The 22,481-nt window shown below is 39.5% G+C and overlaps 1 protein-coding gene across 2 annotated transcripts in view; it reads right to left on the reverse strand.

Moving 5' to 3' along the window:
• The window catches only part of VEZT (vezatin, adherens junctions transmembrane protein), a 129,638-nt gene that overhangs the window by 34,258 nt on the left and 72,899 nt on the right, over positions 1–22,481 (reverse strand). For both annotated transcript variants that reach the window (XM_019515066.1, XM_019515065.1), the window contains exons 7-8: positions 6,398–6,545; positions 246–577 (exon numbers count right to left, since the gene is read on the reverse strand). In XM_019515066.1, coding sequence (XP_019370611.1) covers positions 246–577; positions 6,398–6,545 — 480 coding nt within the window. The remainder of the gene's footprint in view (positions 1–245; positions 578–6,397; positions 6,546–22,481) is intronic.

A 22,481-nucleotide genomic window follows, 5' to 3' on the forward strand; every position in this document is an offset into this window, starting at 1 on the left:
CCCCCCCCCCCCCCACATTGTCCCCACTAAACAAGAGATGCTATAGTTAACTGGCTTCCTCCAATGGTGGAATGTAAATCAGATCTGTTTAGCTAACTGTTCAGCTGAGTTATGGCATATACAGAAACAGCAGCAATATGGTTCAGACAACATTTAGCTCTTCTATGTAAACCAAAACCTAAAAAGGCATAGGACTGAATATTTACCACTAAGGGAATCTTCTTGCAATCAGTATGTATACTTACTCATTTAGCAGGGCCTTGAGATGAAGCTGCAAACTGCGCACTGCTATATGAAGGCTGTTCAGCTCTCTTGACTTTTGTTTCCTTTTGGTTGAACGTTCCAATCCAGACTGATGTTGTGTTTCAAAGTACCGATAAAATTCATAGCTTCGTTTAAGCTCTTCTAAGCAGGCAGCATGAGTGTGAGGTAGACCTTGAGTCACGTCAGACAAAATATGATGAGGCAAACGTTCTGGGGTGATCAAGGGCTTAGGGGATGCATTAGTTGAAGACAGCAGCAGTACTAGCCGTCTGAAGAATTCTGAACTCTGTCCTACCCAGAGCTGAAACAGAACCTACAAGATATTGAAAGGTTAGCACTGTGTGCCTGAAAAGCACAGCCTACCTCCAAAATATACATGCACATACTGCAATCCAACTTCACAGCACAACACAAGAATCATGAAAAATTAAGAACATATGCAGAACATCTTTTAAGAATATCACAGATCACATTAGTTTATATCTTGCACACTTTATATGACTGTCAAGTCTTTCACAGAGGGTCTTATGTTACTAATTATGCACAAAAGGCTCTTCGAGGTCCTGGGTACCACATCTACCCTTTGGAAGAGATCACTTTTGTTCATCTGCAAGTCTGAGTAGATACTAGTACAGTTTCTGTCTACCTTAGGGCACTAAAATAGCTGAAGCTTCCAATAGCAGGACACTTTTTGAGTGACTTCACTCAAAATGTCAAACTATCATTTATAGAGCTTAAGTTTCTGACTGGCATACCTCTCCCCTATCTTGAAATACAAATCCATTGGCACTTTTTAAAATAAAAAAATTACTCAAGGTGCTAAGAAACATGAACTGCTGACTCACTTGTACCAAAATGAGTAACTTCACAAATACCATTAAAAAAGAAAATTATACAGATTTATAAAAACAGAATCTTTTTAAACCCTCTACTTATGGTACAAGAAAGATCTGGTAGTGATTAAACCTGTAGGGTTACTCTGGAACTTAAACTTCAGCTATAAAGCTGAAGTTTGCTATGCTCTGTTGTACTCCTATTTATAAGAAGCAGGGATCCAGGTTTTCCCTGTGCCATGGAAAAAAATGGTAAAACTTGGATTTTCTCATTTTAAGGAGCTGGATGGGGGCAGGGGGAGCTCTGATTTTCCATGATAAAAAGCCCAAAATTAAAATAACAAAATTTATAGGTATTTAGAATGTGTTTTATTATAGTGATTGGGGCACTGGTAGGCTTCCAAATTGCTTTAAAATTGTAAATATATCAATAAAACATTGTGTTCAACTGATACCTACATATATAGTGGTGTTTCATTTTAATCATGGAAAAATGCAAATTTGCCATTTTATTTTTTTATTTTTTACATTCAGAACATTTGCAATTTTTAAACAGAGAAAACCAGGATCCCTGAAGGGGAACAGCTTAAAGTACACCAAGAGCAGATAACATGATTTTACAGAAAATGCTAATGGAGACCTCACATTTTGTTAACTACCTTGATGAAAAAGATATCTTTTTTCTTAGTTTAGACAAAGCGTGTTGTGATGTCTCAGAAATCTGAAGCAGAACAGTAGTAACTTTCCCAATAGAGTCCTACCTCTCTTTAAAAGAAATAAAATGTATTTTTTCCAATGACAGCAGTCTCTACTCAAAAAGAGAGAAAAATTGGTCTAGTAAGGGTTGTGGGCAGAGATCTATACCCAAGTACCACAGACTGATCAAATCAAGTCACTTAAGTGTACTGGGCCTTATTTCTCCATCTGCAAAACAGTGATATTGCTTAGCTCCTAATGAATGTTTGAGGTGTCTGAGATTCTGTGCTGGAAGGACTCACAAGTGCAACAATGTCTAATAACAGTAATGTTGAATTGCTACAGATGGTTGGTGGTGACTGCAGTATGTGAACAGTCAAAAGGAACTTCATGATATGAGTATACTTCAGTATATGCAACCAGGTATTTGGTATATGATCACAGAATGGTGTTCAGGTTACCATAGTGAGGAGAACCATTACAATTAGGGACCTACTGAAATCAAGGAGGCAGGAAGCTGATTTCATGGCTTGATCACAGGGCCAGCTGCCATTTTCACGGTCTTATTGTAGCGGGCTCCCCCACCAGCCTTGGATTGGCCAAGGGGCCCAGTGGCTCCACCCCATGTTGCTGATTAGCTAAGAGGGCTGTCCATCATGTGTCCCCATCCCTCACTACTGATTGGTGGAGAGGGACACGGCCATGCAATGGGCAGCCCTCTCAGCCAATCAGCAGTGAGGGGCAGGACAGCCATCATCTTAGCTGCTCTCCTTTGAACTGGCACCTTTCCTCCCACCCCAGTGGGCTGCAAGGCCCCACCACAGCAGCCAGGAAGACCACTGGCTCCCACTTGGGTGCCAACACTTTATTTTTAGTAATTTCTTTTTTTCGTGGATTTGGCAGAAAATGCCCAATTCCAATTTCTGCCAAATCCGTGAAATTGCTAATTGAGTAGATCCCTAATTATAAGTACCTAGAAGGATGGACTCACTGATCATTTCAAAAGTGTGACACCTTCCCCAAAACCTCCAACCAACATATTCACGCAGAAAACAGATTACTCCTCTCTATCAGTGGTGCAACTAAGTGGGGAGTGGTGGAGAGTAATGGGCAACTACTTCTGGTGACAACTTTAGGGAGGAGATGCAAAAAAAAAAAGTGTCTGTTCATGGGTATGATCATGAACCAGAAGTAGCTGCTTCTGCTTTGCCCCAGCTGCTCAGCTGTGTCCCTAGACTGCTGCTCTCTATTATAAAGACTTCAAGAAGATGACTTCCAGTTATCTAAAGAAAACATGCAGAATGGCATGAAGTGGAAACACAGGTCAAGCACTCTACATAGTACAAACTTCCCACAGTCCCTACATGCAAAATTGGGATTTAGCTGGCTATTAAAAAGAAAGCCAAAGGAAAAAGCAACAGAAAAGGTAGCTGTTAGCTAAGTAACCACAAGGAAAGAACAGCAGGACATAAGTAAAGAGCTTAGGACTTTATAAAACACAAAAGAAGTCCTTACAACCAGGATATGAAGAGAAAGCAATGAATGGTTTAGAGGCAGCACACAGAAACAGAGAACTTTGCAAAGAGAAAAAAGTGTGATCCAAAACCTACCTGAAAAAAAAGGCATGTGGATCAGAGAAAAGGAAATCCAAAACATATTTAGACTAGCTGGCTTTTCTAATCACCAATAGGTTTGGCTACTTTTACTTTACTCAAATAACACAAGATGCTATTGCATCCAGCCAAGTGTTTTATTCTATAGATCAAGGATCAGCAACCTATGGTTGGATTTGGCCAGCCAAGCAATTTCAAAGCCTAGATATCGGCAGTATTTTGGCAGTAGGGGGAATTCTGCAGTTTGGAGAGAGCCAACTAGCACACAACTTGATGGCAACTTGATACCAGGGAAAAGCACTGGCCCACCTTGGACCAAGCTGCACTAATTTTGGCCTGCTGCTCTGGAAAGGTTGCTGTCCCCTGCTGCACAGTGTTTTTGTTTAAGGAGAAGGTTTCCTTCACTTACAGGCTAAGGCACAACACACAAAGCTATATAGTTTATATAGGCATACAGAAATGTATTTCAATTAAAAATACAACACTACAGCAAATCTGGATGTATGTGTGTATAATGCTGAAATGTAATAAACAGAAAGGTTTTTTTGAGGAGGTAAGTGCCTAAGAAGAATTATAAATAAATTTAGGTCTTACAACACAGATTTTACATTGATTAAGTAAAATAGTTTAAGTTATTTAAATCCACAGGTAAAAACAAACTGGTTATAGAGAACTGATTTAGCTTCTGTCATGTATATCAAACAACACAATTGGTTATGGAATTAAGTTAAACTGATATATGCCCAAATCCAATGTCCATCTTGAGGCCAGTTGGCTCACTGGGCTAATGTGATTAAGGTAGGGTTTGGATGATAGGGTAGGATAACAGGGTTTACAGGCAAGGACATGCAAGGCAACAGAGCAGTCAGAATCACATCTGACTATCTTTTGTTCCTCAATTTTGATGATGAGGTAGGTCACCAGGGGGCTGATTTCATAGAAATGGCTTAACCATTCTGCCACCATGCTTTCAAAAATGGCATAAGATAGTTGTTAGCTGGTTTATGTATGACTGCAAAAAGATGTTGCCTTTGGGCTGCCGTAAGAATTTTTATGGTGGTACAAAGTGCAAGCCAAGAGATGTCCATGCCTTCTGTTGTGCGACAAATGCCCAAACGTGGGGCCTTCACAAAAGGTAGCATTAATTTGTGCTGCTATTTTACAACAGACATCTGTTTGTTTTAAGGTAGCAGAGTGCAGGCAGCCTGGAGCTGCCCATGCTCTGCAGCCACTCCAGGCAGGCACTCCCAGGGTTTCAGGGACTAATCCCTGCAGGGAAGTTCTTGGGGAATGCAGGTTAGGACCCCTCAAACCCGGGGAGTGCCTGGCTGGGCTGCTCTATTTGCAGAGATGCACCCAGACTTGGAGTCCCTGGGCATGCCTCTGTAAGTACGGAACCCCATTTCCATGCTTGCAGAGGTGTAGCTAGTAGTTCCGATTTGCGGCACTCTTCTGCACATGGGAAAACCTGGGAGGGGCAGAGGCCCAAACTTATGGGACAATGGAAGATGTCCTTTTTGCCCAGTTAAGCAGAACAGCAGTCCAGGGACACATCCTAGCATAGCTGAACTGCTTCATTTGGCGATGTCTGTTTATAGCCTATGTCAAGAAAGGGATTTCAACTGGCTTAACTAAATCAATTTAAAAACTGGTTTCAGTTAAATCAGTGCAGTAGTGTGTAAGCAAAGCCTTAGTCTGGAAATCTTCACCACTTATGAGCATGTCTTCTGCTGCCCCTTCCCCCTTGCTCCATTCCCTTTCTCCCTACATGGAAAAACATGGAAAACCAATTGAGTCTGCAAGGTACCTATGAGGAAAACCCCTTAAATGCTGCAATTTAGAGACTCTGCTCAAAATTAACGGGAATAAAGCCTAAAGCTTATCAAACTGACTCCTGACAACAGACGCTTCCAGAACAAAAGAAATCAAGTGGGAGGGATTACTAAATAAAATGTAATACTTCCCACACAAAGTCACCACCATAAAACTAATACAGGTACTCCTCACTTAACATCTTCCCGGTTAATGTTGTTACGTTATTACGTTGCTGATCTATTAGAGAACATACTTGTTTAAAGTCGCACAATGTTCGGTTATAATGTTGTTTGGCCACCATCTGCTAGTAGGCAACTATTGCGACGTAACTAGATCCGCTTAACAGTTTCACTTAAAGTTGCATTTTTCAAAAAAATAACTATGACATTAAGCGAGGAGTAGCTGCATACAATTCAAACAATAACTTTCCTAAGTAAAAACAAACAAATACTTGAAACAGAGAACCCACTGGTCTTTTGAAGGGTTTGAACTCAAATGAGATTTTCTTTTCAATAACAAACATTTACTCGAAGTCAGGGTATTTGACATCTCAAAATTAAATAGTTTAAAAGACTATGTAATGATCGCTATTTTGTTTAATTAAATGTTTTAAAAAGATCAAAGAACAGCTCTGATTCATTACAGTGGAGTCAAGCTTATGAATTCCATTCTACTACACAGCAAACTGGAGCTATTCCTTTTTGCAATTACCAGCCAATTTATGTCTTTGGAATGCCTCTGTTTATTCAAGCCAAGGTGAGTGGCCAAAAGACAAAGAAACTGGAGAATACTTCAACAACTCTTTTCTCAGCAAAGATATAATGAAATTACAGCAACATTTAGGAAGAGACAGATTTGTAAATTCTAGTTTGCTTGTTTTTCAAAGGATAAGTATGATTTAATACAAATCAACACCATGTCTTGCAGTGAATGTTTAAATGTTAAATGAAAACCACCTAAAAGCAAATAAGCGTAAAAATACATGTGACCAAGCTCTCAGCGAAGCTTCATGAATTTCTCTCAGAAATCTTTCCAATTATGCTACTGCTACAGACTGATAAGTAGGGGGGAAACAGATGTCAGAAGCTAAGATTAACAGGTTATTATTACAGCTGAAATGGATTTGTGATGAATCTGTGTTTGAAAGTATGCATTCACCCCTCCAGGACAGATTACCTTGAGTGCAGGCAGGCTGAAGCCATCTGTGAGGTTGTGTGCCTCCTCTTCAGACACCTGCTCTTCACTCAGTCCAAGACCCAGCTCTTTAAAAGGAACTACACAGATGTAGTTGGTCACATTGTCAGTCTCTGAGTTTAGAGGGTAGGTTTAGTCAGAGTTAAGGCCATTAACAAAGAAATCTTTGTATTAAATGGGAGAAAACACAAAGGAGAGTAGCTTACCGTTACACTACAGGCTTTTGTTTATGGCAATCATTTGAGACTATGTGCAGTCCCAATTTAAATTAAACTGAGTGTAGCAAAAATCATACTTGAAATATAGATTTTAATGCCCTACACTGAGAACACTACAAGCTACAAACTGCAATGCAATAACAAAAAAGAAATTAATGAGTTAATAAATAATCCCTGAATTAAGTGAGGAAACTGCTGCTGAATCTTTAAATAGTTAATTCAGAATAAACTGCCATGACAGACAGAAAAGAAAAAAAAAGAAAAATTTAATCCAGTGATGGTCTAAAACAGAGCAATGTTGTCAGGGAGAGGACAACATTTTGGTTAATACAAGTTGCAGTTTGTGCATATTGCAGGGTAAATCTGAATAACCAGGGTAAGTAGATTCCCTATTATGTATGCATGCGTGTGTTTGTAGGATTAAACAATATTAAATTCCACACTTGCTGGTTTTCAAGGTTTTTTAATATTTCTTAACATGCATAACAGAAAATCTCTAATCCTCAAAATCAAACTTTCAAAACTTTAACATCGTATGTAGTAAGATTTCATGTTAATTAAAATTTGTTGTAATGAATTGTGTGCAAGTAATGTACTAAAATACGAACTACCGTAAGACCTATCACTATAGTACCTATGATATACTTTCAAACTTTTCATCAAAATAAATGAACAAAACACATTTTGTGAAAGAGTATCTTTACTTCATGCTGTTCATTTACACAATAATTTAGAAGTGTTCTCCTGATTAGCTCATTTTCCCAGTTACCTATATTTTTTGGGCCCTGATACTGAAAATGCTTAAGCATATTTTTAACTTCAGCCATATGAGCAGTGCCTGTGTAAAAGTTGTATGAATGGGACTACTTACAAGAAAAAAAGTGCACAGCAAAATGTTTTGGTAGCTGAGGCCTTAAGGAGTAACCCAAAATTCACTGAAATCAATGGAAATCTTTCTATTGACTTCACTGAGCTTCAGAATTAGGTCTACTGTAAATTTCTCCAACCAAACTTCAGCTCTTTAGATGACCTGTTTGAAAAGGAATTACTCAATTTTCAGCTCATAAACAAAGACACTTAATTTAATGTGAATATATAGAAGATTTTTAAAGTAAAAAATTAGAGTGTTAGAGAACACAATGAAACCTTTGGTAGGGTCAACTATATTGTAATCTGGAGTAAATAACTTTTTTCATATACCAATTACTTCATTAACATATGACATTTAGAAACAGGTAGAAAACTGGCTTAAGCTTTGCTAGAATATAAACAGATAAACAATGACACAAGCAAGATCATATTAATGTAACACTTCAGCTCTAAACTTTTCCATATCATAACTCCAATATGGAAATAGCCTCCTGTTGTGCTACATGCTGCAAACTTCAATATTATCAAAACAACACATAGATGTTAGAGTAGTACATCAGAGCAAAGCAATATTATTATGGTTGACACTAGAGAATCTTATTTTTAAGTAAATTTAGCACTTATTGCTGAGGCTGAAGTATTTTTAGAGATGGAATAAACACCCTATCCACATAAAATTTGTATATAAATTTGTACAGAAATATGGGAAACTTGACTGCGTTCAAATTCCATTCTACACAAAGCTTAGCTCGATGCTGTCCTTGTCACCACAGCATCTTCCAGTAGTGTTTTAAGGCTATCTCTACATAGCAAAATGCAGTGCTCTACTGAGATGCCCAAGTTAGCTCTGGACAAGCTAGTCCAGGTACCAGAAGCAGTATAGGTGTTTAGCACAGCACTTCCACCTAGACTTGTGATACTGAGAAGCAAAGTACATTAGCTTAGGACAAGAATCATGCTAATGCAGCAATATAACTTCCCATACCCACACTAGAACTAGCTGGGGTTTCTCAGTGGACATATCCCAGACAACAAGGCAACATATGTCACTGCCAAAATATGGGGCACAGTGATGTGCGTTGGTGGTGGAGGGTGAAAAATAGCTGTAATAACCCCTGCTGTCGCTACATCCAAATCCAGCCTGGGGGGAGCAGTGGTAGACAATGATGCCTAACTGGAAGTGTCAACTACTGTTTATACCACAGAGGATTTTTTAAACGCTTTGATGATAGGATCAAAGACCTTAAAACTCAATATTTATGAAAATGCAAAAACAGGGGACACAGACCATTAAAAAAAAAAAAAAATTGAGGGGAGAGGTATTGTGTCGCTGGCAGCACCTAAAGGAGCTCTACAACAAGAAGTGAGTGTGGGAAGGGGCTGATGTAGGGCACTGGTGGGGGGCGGCTGGAGGAGTGGGGGAGGGATGACGAGTGCCAGCTGCCACCCTCCTCCCGAGCCCCAAACATGCGCACACAGTAGGAGGGAGCAAGCGCTGCTTTCCACTGCGGGGGGACATTATAAGGGTGGGTTCACCTTGAGTGCACTGGGGAATGGGGTCACAGACCTTGTGACACCTCTGAATGAGGGCAGGGGTGGGAGATGACACATGGGCACTGTGTTAAGGGGAATCTGGGACAAATGGTGTCCCAGAGTCATTTGGCCCACGACCAGGACTTGATGTTTACATTTTGGGACTATCCCACCCAATTAGAGACAGGTGGTCACCCTACTACAGAGGATGAAGGAGAGGTGACATCTTACGATATTTCTGAGCAGGCAAGCAACAGCTATCTGGATAATTGGAGTTCCCTAATGGCTGATGGCTCTGTGCCCAGGTATACTGCCTTTCCATAATCCAGATGAAAGGTGATGGAGTCATGTTTAACTGGGGCCCAGGTTATAAGCTAACAGGGATATTGGCTATAGTCCTAGCCAATTTGACATAACAGAAAAAGTGTTACTCATGCTAAGCAAGAACTTTATCAGGAATCCAGAAGCACCCCTAACTGACAGACTGAACTAACTTCCTGGGTTTGTACCTTCTTTTGAAAAAAAAAAAAAGGTGATGTCACAGCTGAGATGATCCAGGAATTATGCAAGAGGCAAGGATTACTTTGGGTGATATCTGTTATTGGATAACAGTCATCAGGTACTTTTGGTAGTAGGTTTGGGGCTGCTGCATGGTAGTCAGCCCAATAAAACTGATCACCCAAAGAAAGCTATGTTTCTCATTTAAAAAAAGAAAAAAGATATTTTGGCTGCAAACTCTTCAAAATGACTTCTTCCATCCACTAGCATTAACTTCTACCTTGCTTGCATTCATCTTCAACCAGCTATCTTTTTCATTCATGAGATCTTACCAAAAACCTTGGGCAGTCTTGCTGGTAGAGGTATGGTTGTACATGCTTAAGGAAGTCTAAAAGCTGGCTGTCATCAACTAAAATCTTTTTCTTCTTCTCACCATCTACCCAAACCCAGAAAAATGCGTATTTTGGTTTATGTATAGTTCGGATAACTGCCATTACCAAGAGCTGTAGCCACTTTAGGTGCATTCTAGCTGTTGTTTTTTTCCCCCTCGCACTCTCCTTTCAACACATCACCAGTTTCAGATTCCCTTGCCTTCCTTTTCCAGTACCTCAGTTCCTTCTAACACAGTTCCAAGGCCTCCTGTATTAGGTTTGGTGCTATCAAATCAGTCCCAAAGCACAGATTCTACTTTATCGTGTACTGGTGATTTGCATAGGACAGTGATTTGCATTTTTCCTATAGAATAATAAAAACATTTTCTCTCTGTTCAATTACATTTTGTCTAGTTAATCCCATATCAGCTTTTACAATATAGTTTACTACATAAACTGAAACTAGACAAAGAAAGCCAAGGATCAATTAATCAAATAGTGCAAAGATTGAGAAGTACATGGAAAGATATTATCTCTTGTAAGCAGACAGGTATCATGTCTCACATTTGTAGTTTGGTGATGATTTCATATGCCTTTCTGTCGTTTTAAATTAATAAGCACAATTTACTTTTTTGAGGTATATTTATTTAACATGTTTCTTGTCTTTAATGGCTGTATCAGCTATATTACAATCACTCATGCAGCAATATACCTACGAGAAAGAAAACTGATCTGGTAAGAATGGCATTTCCTTATTCATTGTGCATGCTCACGTTTTCAAGTGCGAGAGCACAGGTAAGGAGTTTGAACAGTGACCGCCATAATTTTATGCATATTTACCAACAACTAAGAATTGACAAAAAGATATGTGATGCATATTGCAGTGTATTGCCACATTATGATTGGAGATTACCAGCTTCAGAATGTTTTTTTCTCCCTTTTCCATTTATTAGAATTTTACGGGGAAAAATGGTAATGCAAATAATAGGAATCTACAGCACTCCTATTCACCAGCTCCATTTTACATTTTGTGATAACTAAAAATATTGTATTTGTTGTATCCCCAATGTCTGCCACTCTGAAGGCTCAGACAGAAGTTATATTTGTCGCACAATCAGCCCCTTAAAAACGCTCTTCAGCTGTCCCCTTACAGAAAAATACAGCTGAAGAGCACTTCAAAAGGGCCCAATCCTGCATGTAATTAGGATTCAGATGAAGGCACTCCAAAGTGAATGCCTTCATTAACTTGTTTTCATGTGTGCTGGGAGCAGGGCTAGGTTGACACAGGTTGGCCCTGCTCCCAGTGCTGTCTTTGGAATGCGAGGAGGGAAAAGGAGTGGAGGGAGATCAAACTGAGGTTTTTTTAGCGGGCACTGGAGGGTGCAGCAGGTGAATTGGAGCCTCCCTGAGGTGGCAGACTTGCAGCCACTCCAAACTGCAGCTGGATCCCCCAACCCCCAGGACCCAACAGTGAACTTCAGTTGTGTCTGAGGGATCACTGTAATTCATGGTGTTTCCTGAAAAGCACCATGAGTTACAGTGAGGAGCTACACTTCTGTCTGTGTCCTGTGTTTCAATATTCTGAGAGTTTTAAAGCAGAGGGCTTGAACTTCATCAGTCTTTAATGAATGCTTGCTTTTTCCTGAAAATGCTGTGTATATTCCATGTGCCACATTTCTCTGCTTAACTCGTGCTTTTCAATAATTTTGTTTTTGTGGTAGGTATCCAGTACTGCCAACTCACACAATATTTGGGGTTTTTCTTAAAGCCTCAGCTGCTGGAATTAAGAGATCACATTAAGAGAATCTCAATTTCCATTAAAAATTCTGTTTCTAGCCTTTGTGGTTGTGGAGAAATGTCTGAAAAACCATTAACAAGTATAAACTAAAGGCCAGAAACCAAAAGACAAATAAAAGGTGCCAAAAGGCTCCATATATCTATTATTCACTTTTCAGTATCACTGATTTTACACTTGATTTTACTTATGATTTTTGTACACTTAGGGTATTTAATCACAAAATAGGTGTTTTGTCAAAACACTTAATAGAGATCATCCACACCTACAGCAGCCTCTGCCAGGCAGAACTCTGAAACATTTTTAAAGTATTAAGGGAAAAAAGCCCCTTAATTCAAACCATGTTTCTTCAATTTCTATTTTGATTTGGATTTGTGAACTCTATGCTTCCTTTCCCTAGTTCACACATGGCTCATTAGAGGCACTGATCTCTTGCCCAGCTGGCTAAACTATTTTCCGGGAGAGTAAATTACAGGCTCCACCCTTTCACTCTCATATTTTCCACCTGTTTAATTTTCATGGGATTTAAAAAATCTTCTCCACAAAAGTTTTGCCACTTGAGCAGAAAAGCAATGCCTTCAACGATGTCTTAGTGGCCCAGCAGAAACTAGTACTGAGTGTGCAACCTCCAAACAGATGGCAACACTCCTCTTAAAATTTTCCAATAACCTAAGCTGGTAAAAGCCTAATTACAGCTTTTTAGACCTCCCACCATCAGTGCAAAGCAAAGGCCTCTAATGAAACTATTCATAAGTGTTGCAATTGGTTACTGACTCATGTAAACTAGCAGGTGCTAGTAGGATCAGACGTTTTAAAATTAACCTAATAGGATAGAGCACATGGATTAACATGTTTATCCTCTCCTAAGATGGAAAAAAATAGGCCACAGTCTTTTGAGATCAAATGCCTGACAGTCTAGATAAGTTCTTTCTTATTTTTCTCTGCAACAAAAGTTTTCCAACAGCATAAGCACTTTGTGAATCAGTTTTAACAATATATTTCATTTTCAGTTCATCTGCAGTTCTACATCCTCCACTGGTTCAATACATTCAGCCTAGGAGCAAGTATGAATTTCAAAATCATGTTACTGAAAATATGGCAAGTTTCAAGCATTTGTAACACTAGGGCTGTACACAGGCTTGCCTACTAGTTCTAGATTTTTTTAAATACCAAAACTTTAAATTAAAAAAAAACTAACTAAAGAGCCTGGAATCTCTGCTAGGACAAATCATTTTCAAATGATGTTTCCAATACCAGTAAGTTACTGACAGCCAATATCAATTTGACTATACAGCTGTTATTGCCAATTTTAAAATACCAATAATGAAGCATTGTAAAAGGAATTATGAAAGCTATGAGGCTTAAGTATAAACTTAACAGTTGAAAATCAGAAATACTGTAACTAGAACTCTGTAGAGCAGTGGTTCCCAACCCTTTTATACTGTGGACCAGCAAACAATTTAATTTAAATATGTAAATTACATTTAAATATGTACATTTCATTTTTACATGGTGGGGTTCCAAAGGTTAGATCAGGTTGGGGCACTGCAGCCACGGGCACCAGGGGGACCCTGCAGGGGAGGTTGCACAGGTGGTGGCACAGGGGACCCAGCTGGGGCTGCCTGGGAAGAAGGGACTCTGCTGCCTTTCCTAGCAGCGAGCAGCAGAGCTGCTTGCCCGTCCTCTGCCCCAGGCATTTCCCTGCCCGCATCTCCCACTCCCAGTCGTAGGTGGGGCTGGGTGGTCCTGCCATGCGTGGGCCCAGTACCTGCTGCACAGGCAGTGCCTTGCTAGGCACGTCCATGGTGGCAGGAGCCGGACAGGGCACACAGAGCCAGCTGCCTCCCTCCCGCGGCTGACCTGCCAGCCAGCTTTAACCCTGCACATGACTGTTGGCGGCAGAAGCTATGACCCAGCAGCCAACCTGTCAGGGCCTGATACTGGGCCACGGCTTGGTGGTTGGGAACCTCTGCTCAAGGTATTCCACTTTAAAAAGGGCGATACAACTTCCAGGTGGTTGCAGACCATGGGGCCACATACCCCATGGCCTGCAGACTCCTGGGGGCTGTATGCTACTTGGGCTGTACACTGCAAGGGTCCCCCTGGCTCTTCTCCCCCTGGCTGTGTGCAGAGCACAGACCTTTCCCTCCCCCACCCACCCCTGTGCTGCCTTGCCCCCAGGAGTGGGGCAGGAAGCAGAAATAGGAAAACAGGGGGAGCCCAGCGCCTCCAGCCACCATAGCAGCCAGAGCAATGGAGGGGAGTGATGGCTAAATAGGAGCCTTCGGACTGCATATTAACCCCTTGAGGACTGCGTGCAGTCTGTGGGCGGCCAGTTGGACAGCTCTGCTTTAACTTATCAACACAAAAAGATGGAAGTAATTCTTGAAACAGCCATGAAGCAATCCAAAAATGTTATAGCTACCACATCAACTTCAGGGAGATTCAACTTCAGGGAGATCTATAATCACACTCTGCTAATTAACATAAATGTTTCTCTTCAGTACATGCTGCCAGAAAGTACATTGCTCTCAGACAAACACTCAAACACAGATGTGTGTGGGAGCAACCAAAGCATGCCAAGGAAGTTTCATTTAAACAATGCTAAACCTCCACTTCCCTGCCCATTTTCTAAGAAGATGTGAGAATTTTAATAAAAATTGCTAAATATTACCTTTTGTATAACCTAGAAAAGCAGAGCTGATTACTCTCAACATAATCAATTGGCATGACTAAATATGGTCCTTGAATAGATTTTTAAAACATACACGTTTATATTCATTAAGCAATTGTTTGCTGTTAATCTAAGAGCCAAAGAAAATACAGTAGCTACATTAGATAGTCCCCCGTTTTCAGTTTTCTATGCATCTGTACATTTTTATTTCATTATGTTCATTGTATTTACCAACTTCCTGAACAATTTTTAAGAGAAAGCAAACTTTCTTTTAAAGCAAAACACAAACTCATTAAAAAGTCTCTACGTGATTCTCTTGATAGCAACCCCGACCTGATTTGCTCATAGAGTACAGACAACAGTGTCATGTCTACCTAGTAAATAACCATTATTTTTTTGCACTTCAAACAAATTTCCATCAAAGAATCTTCAGAAATGTTAATAGCAGAAGCCTCTCAATATCCCTAAAACAGTACCACACATCTCATTTGAGGCAGTCCTGCTTGTCCTATGTTTTGCCTGGATCAAAACAGTAGTTGCACAGCCATTTACAAGAGATATTGCTGCTTCTTAGCTAGTAGATGGCCAGCGAAAACACAGCCTGACAGGCCTGTTGTTGGAATGACTTGCAATTAGCTAGAATGAGCTGCACTTCACTTACACACAGCAGCAGTGTCCCAAGGAGAAAGTGTTAGCATATTTTATCTTGCATACTACATAGGTAATTAAAGCAGGACAACAGACTTTTCCATCTGTAGGATCCCAAGACTAAAGAATTTCTCCTAGGAGCCTGTGGACTTAATCGGTATATCTTCTACCCTCATTTATAGCTACAGTTTGGCTGCATAATGGATCACCTTGACACACTCATTTAAATTGCCTGTGGAGGTGGTAGGAGGGGGAAAGAGGGATACAAATAAACAGCAATAATACTGAATAATGCTCTTTTAGCCCTATGGGGATAGGGTTGGGAGCCACTCCCTGCGGCCTTTGACAAGGTGGCAGCAAGCCCTGCCAGACAACACAGCCCAAGTGAAGCTGTTGGTGGCAGGAGCAGGTGGGGGATTTTCCCAGCTCACTGCAGCTGCCAGTGTACTTGTAGGGAGGGAGTAGACTAGCAATGGGTACTAGTTACCCCTCGTCCTTCCCCTTCCCCTCACCCTGACTCCTCCTCCCTCCTGCATGCCCTGCCACCTTCCTGTGCCTGAGGCACCATGCTGCTTCCCTTCCCTGCCAGACTGTGCCCTGTGCTAAACTTTAACGAGGATAAATATACTTGTTTAAACGTTTAACCTTGCACATCCCTAAATCTGACCTCCACCTTAACACAGACCAAATTTCACCTATCCAATCTTGATTTAGCGCATGACTGCTACAGTGAAATCAGTGAAAAAACTCCAACTGATTCCAATCGTGCAGGATCCAGTTTTTCAAGACTGAGTGATGGAAAACTCATATACCTTGGCAAACTGTTACAGTACATGCTTAGTTACCCAAATTCTTTTGAAAAACCTCTGCCAAAAACACGTTAGGATAGCTGAGTTCATTCAGATAAGAGAAACCACAGTATATTCCTTGTGAGAAATTATGCATGCTAACACATGATGAATAATGCAAAATAATACTAAACTTAACAATATTAAATACACCAAAGCTGAGAATAGAACAGTTTGTTAAACAAATCTAATAGTTATAAGTTGTTGTATCAAACTGAAGAGTAGAGATGCAGTACTGTATTATATAAAGCTTAAAAGAGAACAGTAAGAGCAGAGATACAGGACAATGTTAAATAAACCTAGAAAGAGAACAATTTGTTATACAACAGGGACAGCTAATAAGTTGGTGTTGGGAGAATCAATAACTAAGGATACACTGTATTAACCTCACTGTCAAGAAACTGCACCTCACTTCTAGCCTACATTTATCTAGCCTCAACTTCAAACACTGCATCCTGTTGTGCCTTCAACTGCCACGTTAAAGAGAAATCCTCCTATCCTCTTTTTTCTATAACTTCTAGAACATTAATAGACCCTCAGTGTTAGCAACAAAAATGAAAAATGACACAACAGGATACAGCAATATTTTTATCCTATAACTGAAGGCTGACATTTAATATAACAAATGTAAGATAAGGTTTTTCATCTTGTTAAAGGTTACTGGTCCTTCGAGTCTGAGATCAAAGCTTCCTGGAAGCTAAAAATATAATTAAATGTTTAATTGAACTTCAACAATACACTTTTATATTTTATACTAAAACAAATGTTAATTACCTCAATATTTATTTATTTACATTAGTAACTGCAGTATAATGGAAGGGAGTTGCCTAGCTGCAAAGGTGACATGCTAGCCTTTGGCATATGGGTAAATCTTCAGTCTCATTCAAATGAATAATGATACAATATCAGGTTTGTGCAATCCATGTTGCTATGAGCAAAGCTGTGTATTAAAATGTTTAACTCTCTGTAGGGGTGGGTGGATGTTGTAGGGATTTCCACAGAAAAAAGAAGTCACATACAATAAAAATTAGGAAAAAGTCAGACAGTGTCTGCAACATGTGGTTTGACCAGAGTCAGGCAGATCTGTCTGTGACCCAGGAGGCTTTTCTTTTCTTCAAAAAGCCTAAGTTGTTAACTCATTTTGATAGGGGAAAATATTTTGAATTAGAAAACAAGCATTTAACAATAAGAAACAGAAAGGTATGAAAAAGTAAAAATCCTGACAAATATATCCCATGCCTGTATGATTTACATAATCATTCACTATTAGCAAACTCACTATTCTCTAATCTATCTCCACATGGTTGATAATAGCATTTAAAACACTGACAGTTTTTAAATATAAGTCTGTCAAAATATAAGCTAAATGTGATCCAATCTTACCCTGCTTGAAGACAACAGATCCACTTTTTCCTCACTGTTTTTTGGGACTTAGGTTTAAGGCTAAGATGACAGTGTGTTAGGGACTCAGCAAGAGAGAACAGAATCACAGGCATCAAATAACTGGAGTAGGATCTGATCCAAGTGTCTAAAGTTTAAAGCAGTTATGTTACATATATTGAAGGACCCAAATTTGTCTATCAAAATAGCCATTCTTATTGAATTGAATTTCAGACAAGCACATCTCTGCATCACAGAAATAAACCTAATATCAGTGGAATAACTTGGGGGGGAGAGGCAATAGGGGCAACTGCCAGGGGCGTCAACTTCGGTGGGGAGGTACATGTTTGCTAGACAAGAAGTTGCCACATGTTGAGCTAGACAAGAAGTTGCCACAAGGTATGTATGTGGCAGTCAAACTACATTAGTAATAAAAATAACTACTGTATTCTTTCATGTACCACACCTCCAAATAAGTCTTTTTTCATAAGCTGGAATGAAAAAAAAACAAGTTTTCCCCCTGAAAATATATTTTTACGGGGAGAATACAGGCAGCAGCTACAGGGGGGGATGGACCTGTAGCTGCTTTGTTAACCCCCCCGCTAGCCTCTGGGGCTAGCAGGTTGCAGCAGACACTGTGGGCTGCTCACCCAGTTTGGGAGGAGTGGCCAGGTAACTCAGCTGTAGCAAGACTGTGCTTTCAGTTTACTTAATGGGTACCCCCACCTGCCAGCCCAGCTTTGGAAGAGGAACTCAGCCCAGCTCTGGCAAGATCAGGCCCTTGTCTCCTAGACAGCAAGACTGGAAGAGGAATTGCAAAAGGGTACAACTGCAGCACTGGATCTGCCCTGACCACATTTCTTCACATATGACATGCACAATTTCCAGTATCTACTTTTCAGAAAGAAAGGTATATGTGGTATGCTGGTAAGTACGGTACCTGAGTAACACGAGTAACAGAAAAGAACTCTAAAAGGTGCATATCTTGATAAGTGTTCAGAAATGTAATAGTGTTACCTCTATTTCACTGCATAATTATATTATTGTAAAATAAAATGCAAATACAGAATTTCACTGTAATACCAGAACAAATCTACACATATGTATGTACATTAGAGCCACATGAAATATTGAGTTTTTCTTGTGTGTGAAATTCTGAGATGTTGAAATTTCTTTTTGTGCTGAATCCAAATAAAACCATTATTTTCAAGTTTTTCCATGATATAAATTCTCATTTTTTGAAAATGTCCCTGCAAAAGGTAAAATCTCAGTTCAAATCAAAGTAAATTTTAAAACAAAAATTATGGTTTAATTTTAATATCTTTGTTATTCTGATATAGTGACCAATCTTTCATAAGCACATTTATCAAAGTTGATACAATTTTCATTTTCCAATGAAAAACTTTTTGACAAAAAAGTGTATAACTTTCTCTAAAGTAAACAACTCCATAAAATCATTTAACATGAAATTTAATCGCAATTTTGCTTAGCTGCTTGTGAAAATTGGCTTTATACTTGCTTGTAACTCTGTTCATTCGGCTTGATGTGTTTTTAATTAATTATAATTCCATACACCTTGCTCAACTCTCTTCCATATACACACATAATTGGGAGTCCAGTGCCTAACAGAAACAATTTGTTTGGTTACTTATGTTAAGCCGATATAAATCAAACTTTTTAGAGGATCATAGGAAAGCAGGGGTGGAAGGGACCTCATAAGATCATCTAATACAGCCCTTGCTCAAGGCAGGATCATCTCTTACTAAATCATCCCAGCCACAGCCGAGTCTGTCTTAGCTATGTCTCTAATGTAATCTTAGCTATAGTCTTTAACACTAATGAAATCTATATCAGAGTGTTCATGTGTATTATGTATAAAAATAACTGCAGTTCAGATTAAAAGGCATGTAATACAACACCAAGGCACATATTATCTGCGTTGTATTATAGATCTTGCATCTAAAGGTAAAGATGTACTAATTTTTCATCTCAAAGTTTCCATTAGGAGTAATAAATTGATATACAAAAATTGATACACTGTTTCCTTTCCCCCCCAATATTTATTTGTATTGATGTAGTGCCAAGGAGCCCTAGTCATGCACAGGATCTTATGGTCTTAGATGGTAAATAGGCTCAGGGGGAAAGAGAGAGAGAGAGAGAGAGAGAGAGAGATTGTCATAGTCCTACGAGCTTTACGTATAAAACAAGACACAACAGATGATATTAACAAAGTGGACACCTTCAACTGAGGAAAGCCAAAGGTAACAAAAAAAATCTTGTTTTCAGACAGCATTAATTTCTGATGTATACATGGACAAAAGTATAAATAATCAGGAAGCAGTTAAGATTCCTAGAATGGTATATATATTTCAAGTAAACATTTTATTTCAACATATCACTTTCATGACAATAAAAGCTGATTATAGAGCTAGAACTCTGGAAAAAAAGAATAAAATGTCATGGGGCAATTCCTCACTAGTTATAAATGGATACAACCTCACTGAAGTCATTGAAGCTGTATACATCTACAGTACGTCAGGTGAGTCACTCCCTCACAGAGGTAGTCAATCAGCTGAGAACATCTCAACATGGTGCCTCCCAGCAGGTGTTTATATTCAAATATGAAATTTCATTTGTTTTGTTCTCAGTCTTAAATTACCATGTCCTTGTTCTTCAAAGAGAAGAAAAATGACTCTAAGCTTGAGAACCCAGAGGGACAATAAGGCCATCAATTAAAATGGGATTAAGCTTTTATTTTCACTGTATCAGCTGAAACACCAAGTTTCATTTTCCTTCAGTCTAGAGGCATTTCTGAGTATTAAGTTTTCAGAACACCATGCTGAGCAAAAGGCATTCAGTTTTTCTACTATTTGGATGGATGCATTTACTTGTCCGCTGACAAAAAAAGATTCAAAACTGTAGCAAATGCAATAAAAACAAATTCTGAAATGATGCTAGTTTCCTCTCCTGACACTTCAGAAAAACAAAAATGTTTCAATATTTTTTTAGAACTTAATTCCAAAGTTATTCTTTTTCTAAAGGAAATAAATGACTTTTTATTGCCCTATACAATATTGCTGGTATAGAATGTCATTAATAGTGCTCCCAATTTATGCCTTCCACAGTGTTCACAATAGTCAACTTTTAAACAGTGGTTAATAGTTACGTTATACTCAGACAACATATGAATTGATGTCTAGTGGATATTCTGATTTTCTACAGAGAGTTAAAAAAATAAACAACATTTCTATTTTTCACAACAGTGAGAATCTGGAAGCTTTTCCAGACAGTCCAAGTTCATGACATCATTGCCTTCTTAGTTTTTCTTTTATCCCTCCAAATCAGTAGTTCTCAACTTTTTTTGCCTCAACCCCTCCATAACTTTTCTGAATGTCTCCCCAGCTGAGAATCACTGAGCTAGAATCTAAATTCAGAAAAGATACAAAGGGAGGTCTTGACGCTAAAAAGGTTGAGAACACAGATTTAGCTGGTGCCAGGTAAGGGTGATGGGCACAGGATCTAACACTGCTGTGTGCTGCTCTTTCCACTCTTTGCCCTCTCCCTGCAACCAGTTTGTACCTAAGGAGGTAAGGGAAGCCCTCATCACCAAAGCTACTCCTTCAGGATTTTGTATACTGATGACCATCCCTGCAGCCCTTTCTCACCATCCCTTGTAGTGTCAGAGAAGCAGGGGATGAGCTGGGCTACAAAGCACAGCTGTGGCCCAACAACCACCCATCCATACACCTACAGCAGAGTGTGCTGCTGGGAGCGTAAGGCAACTGGCAGAAGGATTGTCAGGGAGGAGGGGAGGGCAGCAACGGTTGCAGTCTTCAGAGTAGCAGCCACAGGTGTCACTTGGGTAGCTAAGGCAGGTTCAGGGTTTCAGGCAGCAGAAGAGCACTTATGTTCTCTCACAGAGGCTGGGTGGTAGAGCAGCCTTAAAGGAATCTTGCAGCATGAGGGATGCAAATCCCTGCTCTGAATCATTACTTTCTTTGCTACAGGTCAGATTCTGGTAGCATGAAAAGAACCTTAAAGCTCTCCTTATTGGAAAGGTGAGAATTTTCCCAATGTAACAGCACAAGCTCTATACTCCCTGAGCACAGGACATGCAAAGAATATGAGGAGTTGGGTATATATGACATAAGCTCTATTTCAGCAATAAACAGCTGTCAGGGTACATTTCTAACAGTGTTAACTTGGAACAACCCCAAGGCTGCAGTCATTATTCAAAGATGGAGGGTGGAGGCAAAACCCCCTTACTGCTTAAAAGTCAGATGCCTTGTTTTGATTTCTTTCATAAAGCATAGATCTGATCCTGCTTACACCAACTCATACAGCACATTTGTGCTTCTTTGACTCCATTTACTATACCTATACCACTCCTCTTTCTGTGCCATGCATCCTCATGTGCCACTTCCTCAAAAAATATTTCTCCTGGATTTTCCCTGCTACGGTATCCATTTATCTTTTATTACAGGATAAACTCAGTGTTAAAATCTTACAAAGCAAGGCAGAAACAAATGACAAATTTTCTGAATTAAACAATCAAGCCTTTCTTTTCCATCAGTGCCTAATTTAAAAGCCTACTTCCATAGTACTGTCAGTTTGAAGCTAGTAGGTTGCTGCCCTTCTGCTTATGTGGACCCAATCTCATCCAAATTTAAAAAAAGACACAAAACCACAAAATTCAGTGAATCTACTTCACTTCTCTTTACCACAACAATCTATGCATGTATTAGGAACCAATCTTAGACTTTTTCTTTTCATGCTGCCATAAGGGGAATCCCTAGAAAGGCCACATACATTAACCCATATCCAGTCCCTAAAGTGGTAGTTGCTTATGTCCAACCCAGAAACCTCCACAATCTTCATCATGAAGTGTGATGTTTGGCTAATTTATATAGCAGAAGTGCCATCCAACATTCATAAAAGCAGGAACTGACTTATCTCTTGACCTGAAAGCTGGGGTTGATAACAGAGATACCACGTATGAGAGCAGGTTGTTGTGAAGAAAGTTGTTTTGGAACAAGGAAAAAAGAGAGGTAAGAGGAATAATGACATGAAATGAAATGGAAAGAATTGAAACTCACTTATCAACATGCAGACAAAAGGCTTAGACATTAATATCCAGGGCACATATTTTCAAAACACAGCATAGGATTCTTATCTTGGACTGTACAGCTACAAAAATGAGAAAACCATTTAAAAAATGTGTTGTCTCAAGG

Source organism: Gavialis gangeticus, unplaced genomic scaffold (assembly GCF_001723915.1).
Source record: "Gavialis gangeticus isolate Ggan-Ray unplaced genomic scaffold, GavGan_comp1, whole genome shotgun sequence".
In the NCBI taxonomy this organism is placed as follows: domain Eukaryota; kingdom Metazoa; phylum Chordata; order Crocodylia; family Gavialidae; genus Gavialis; species Gavialis gangeticus.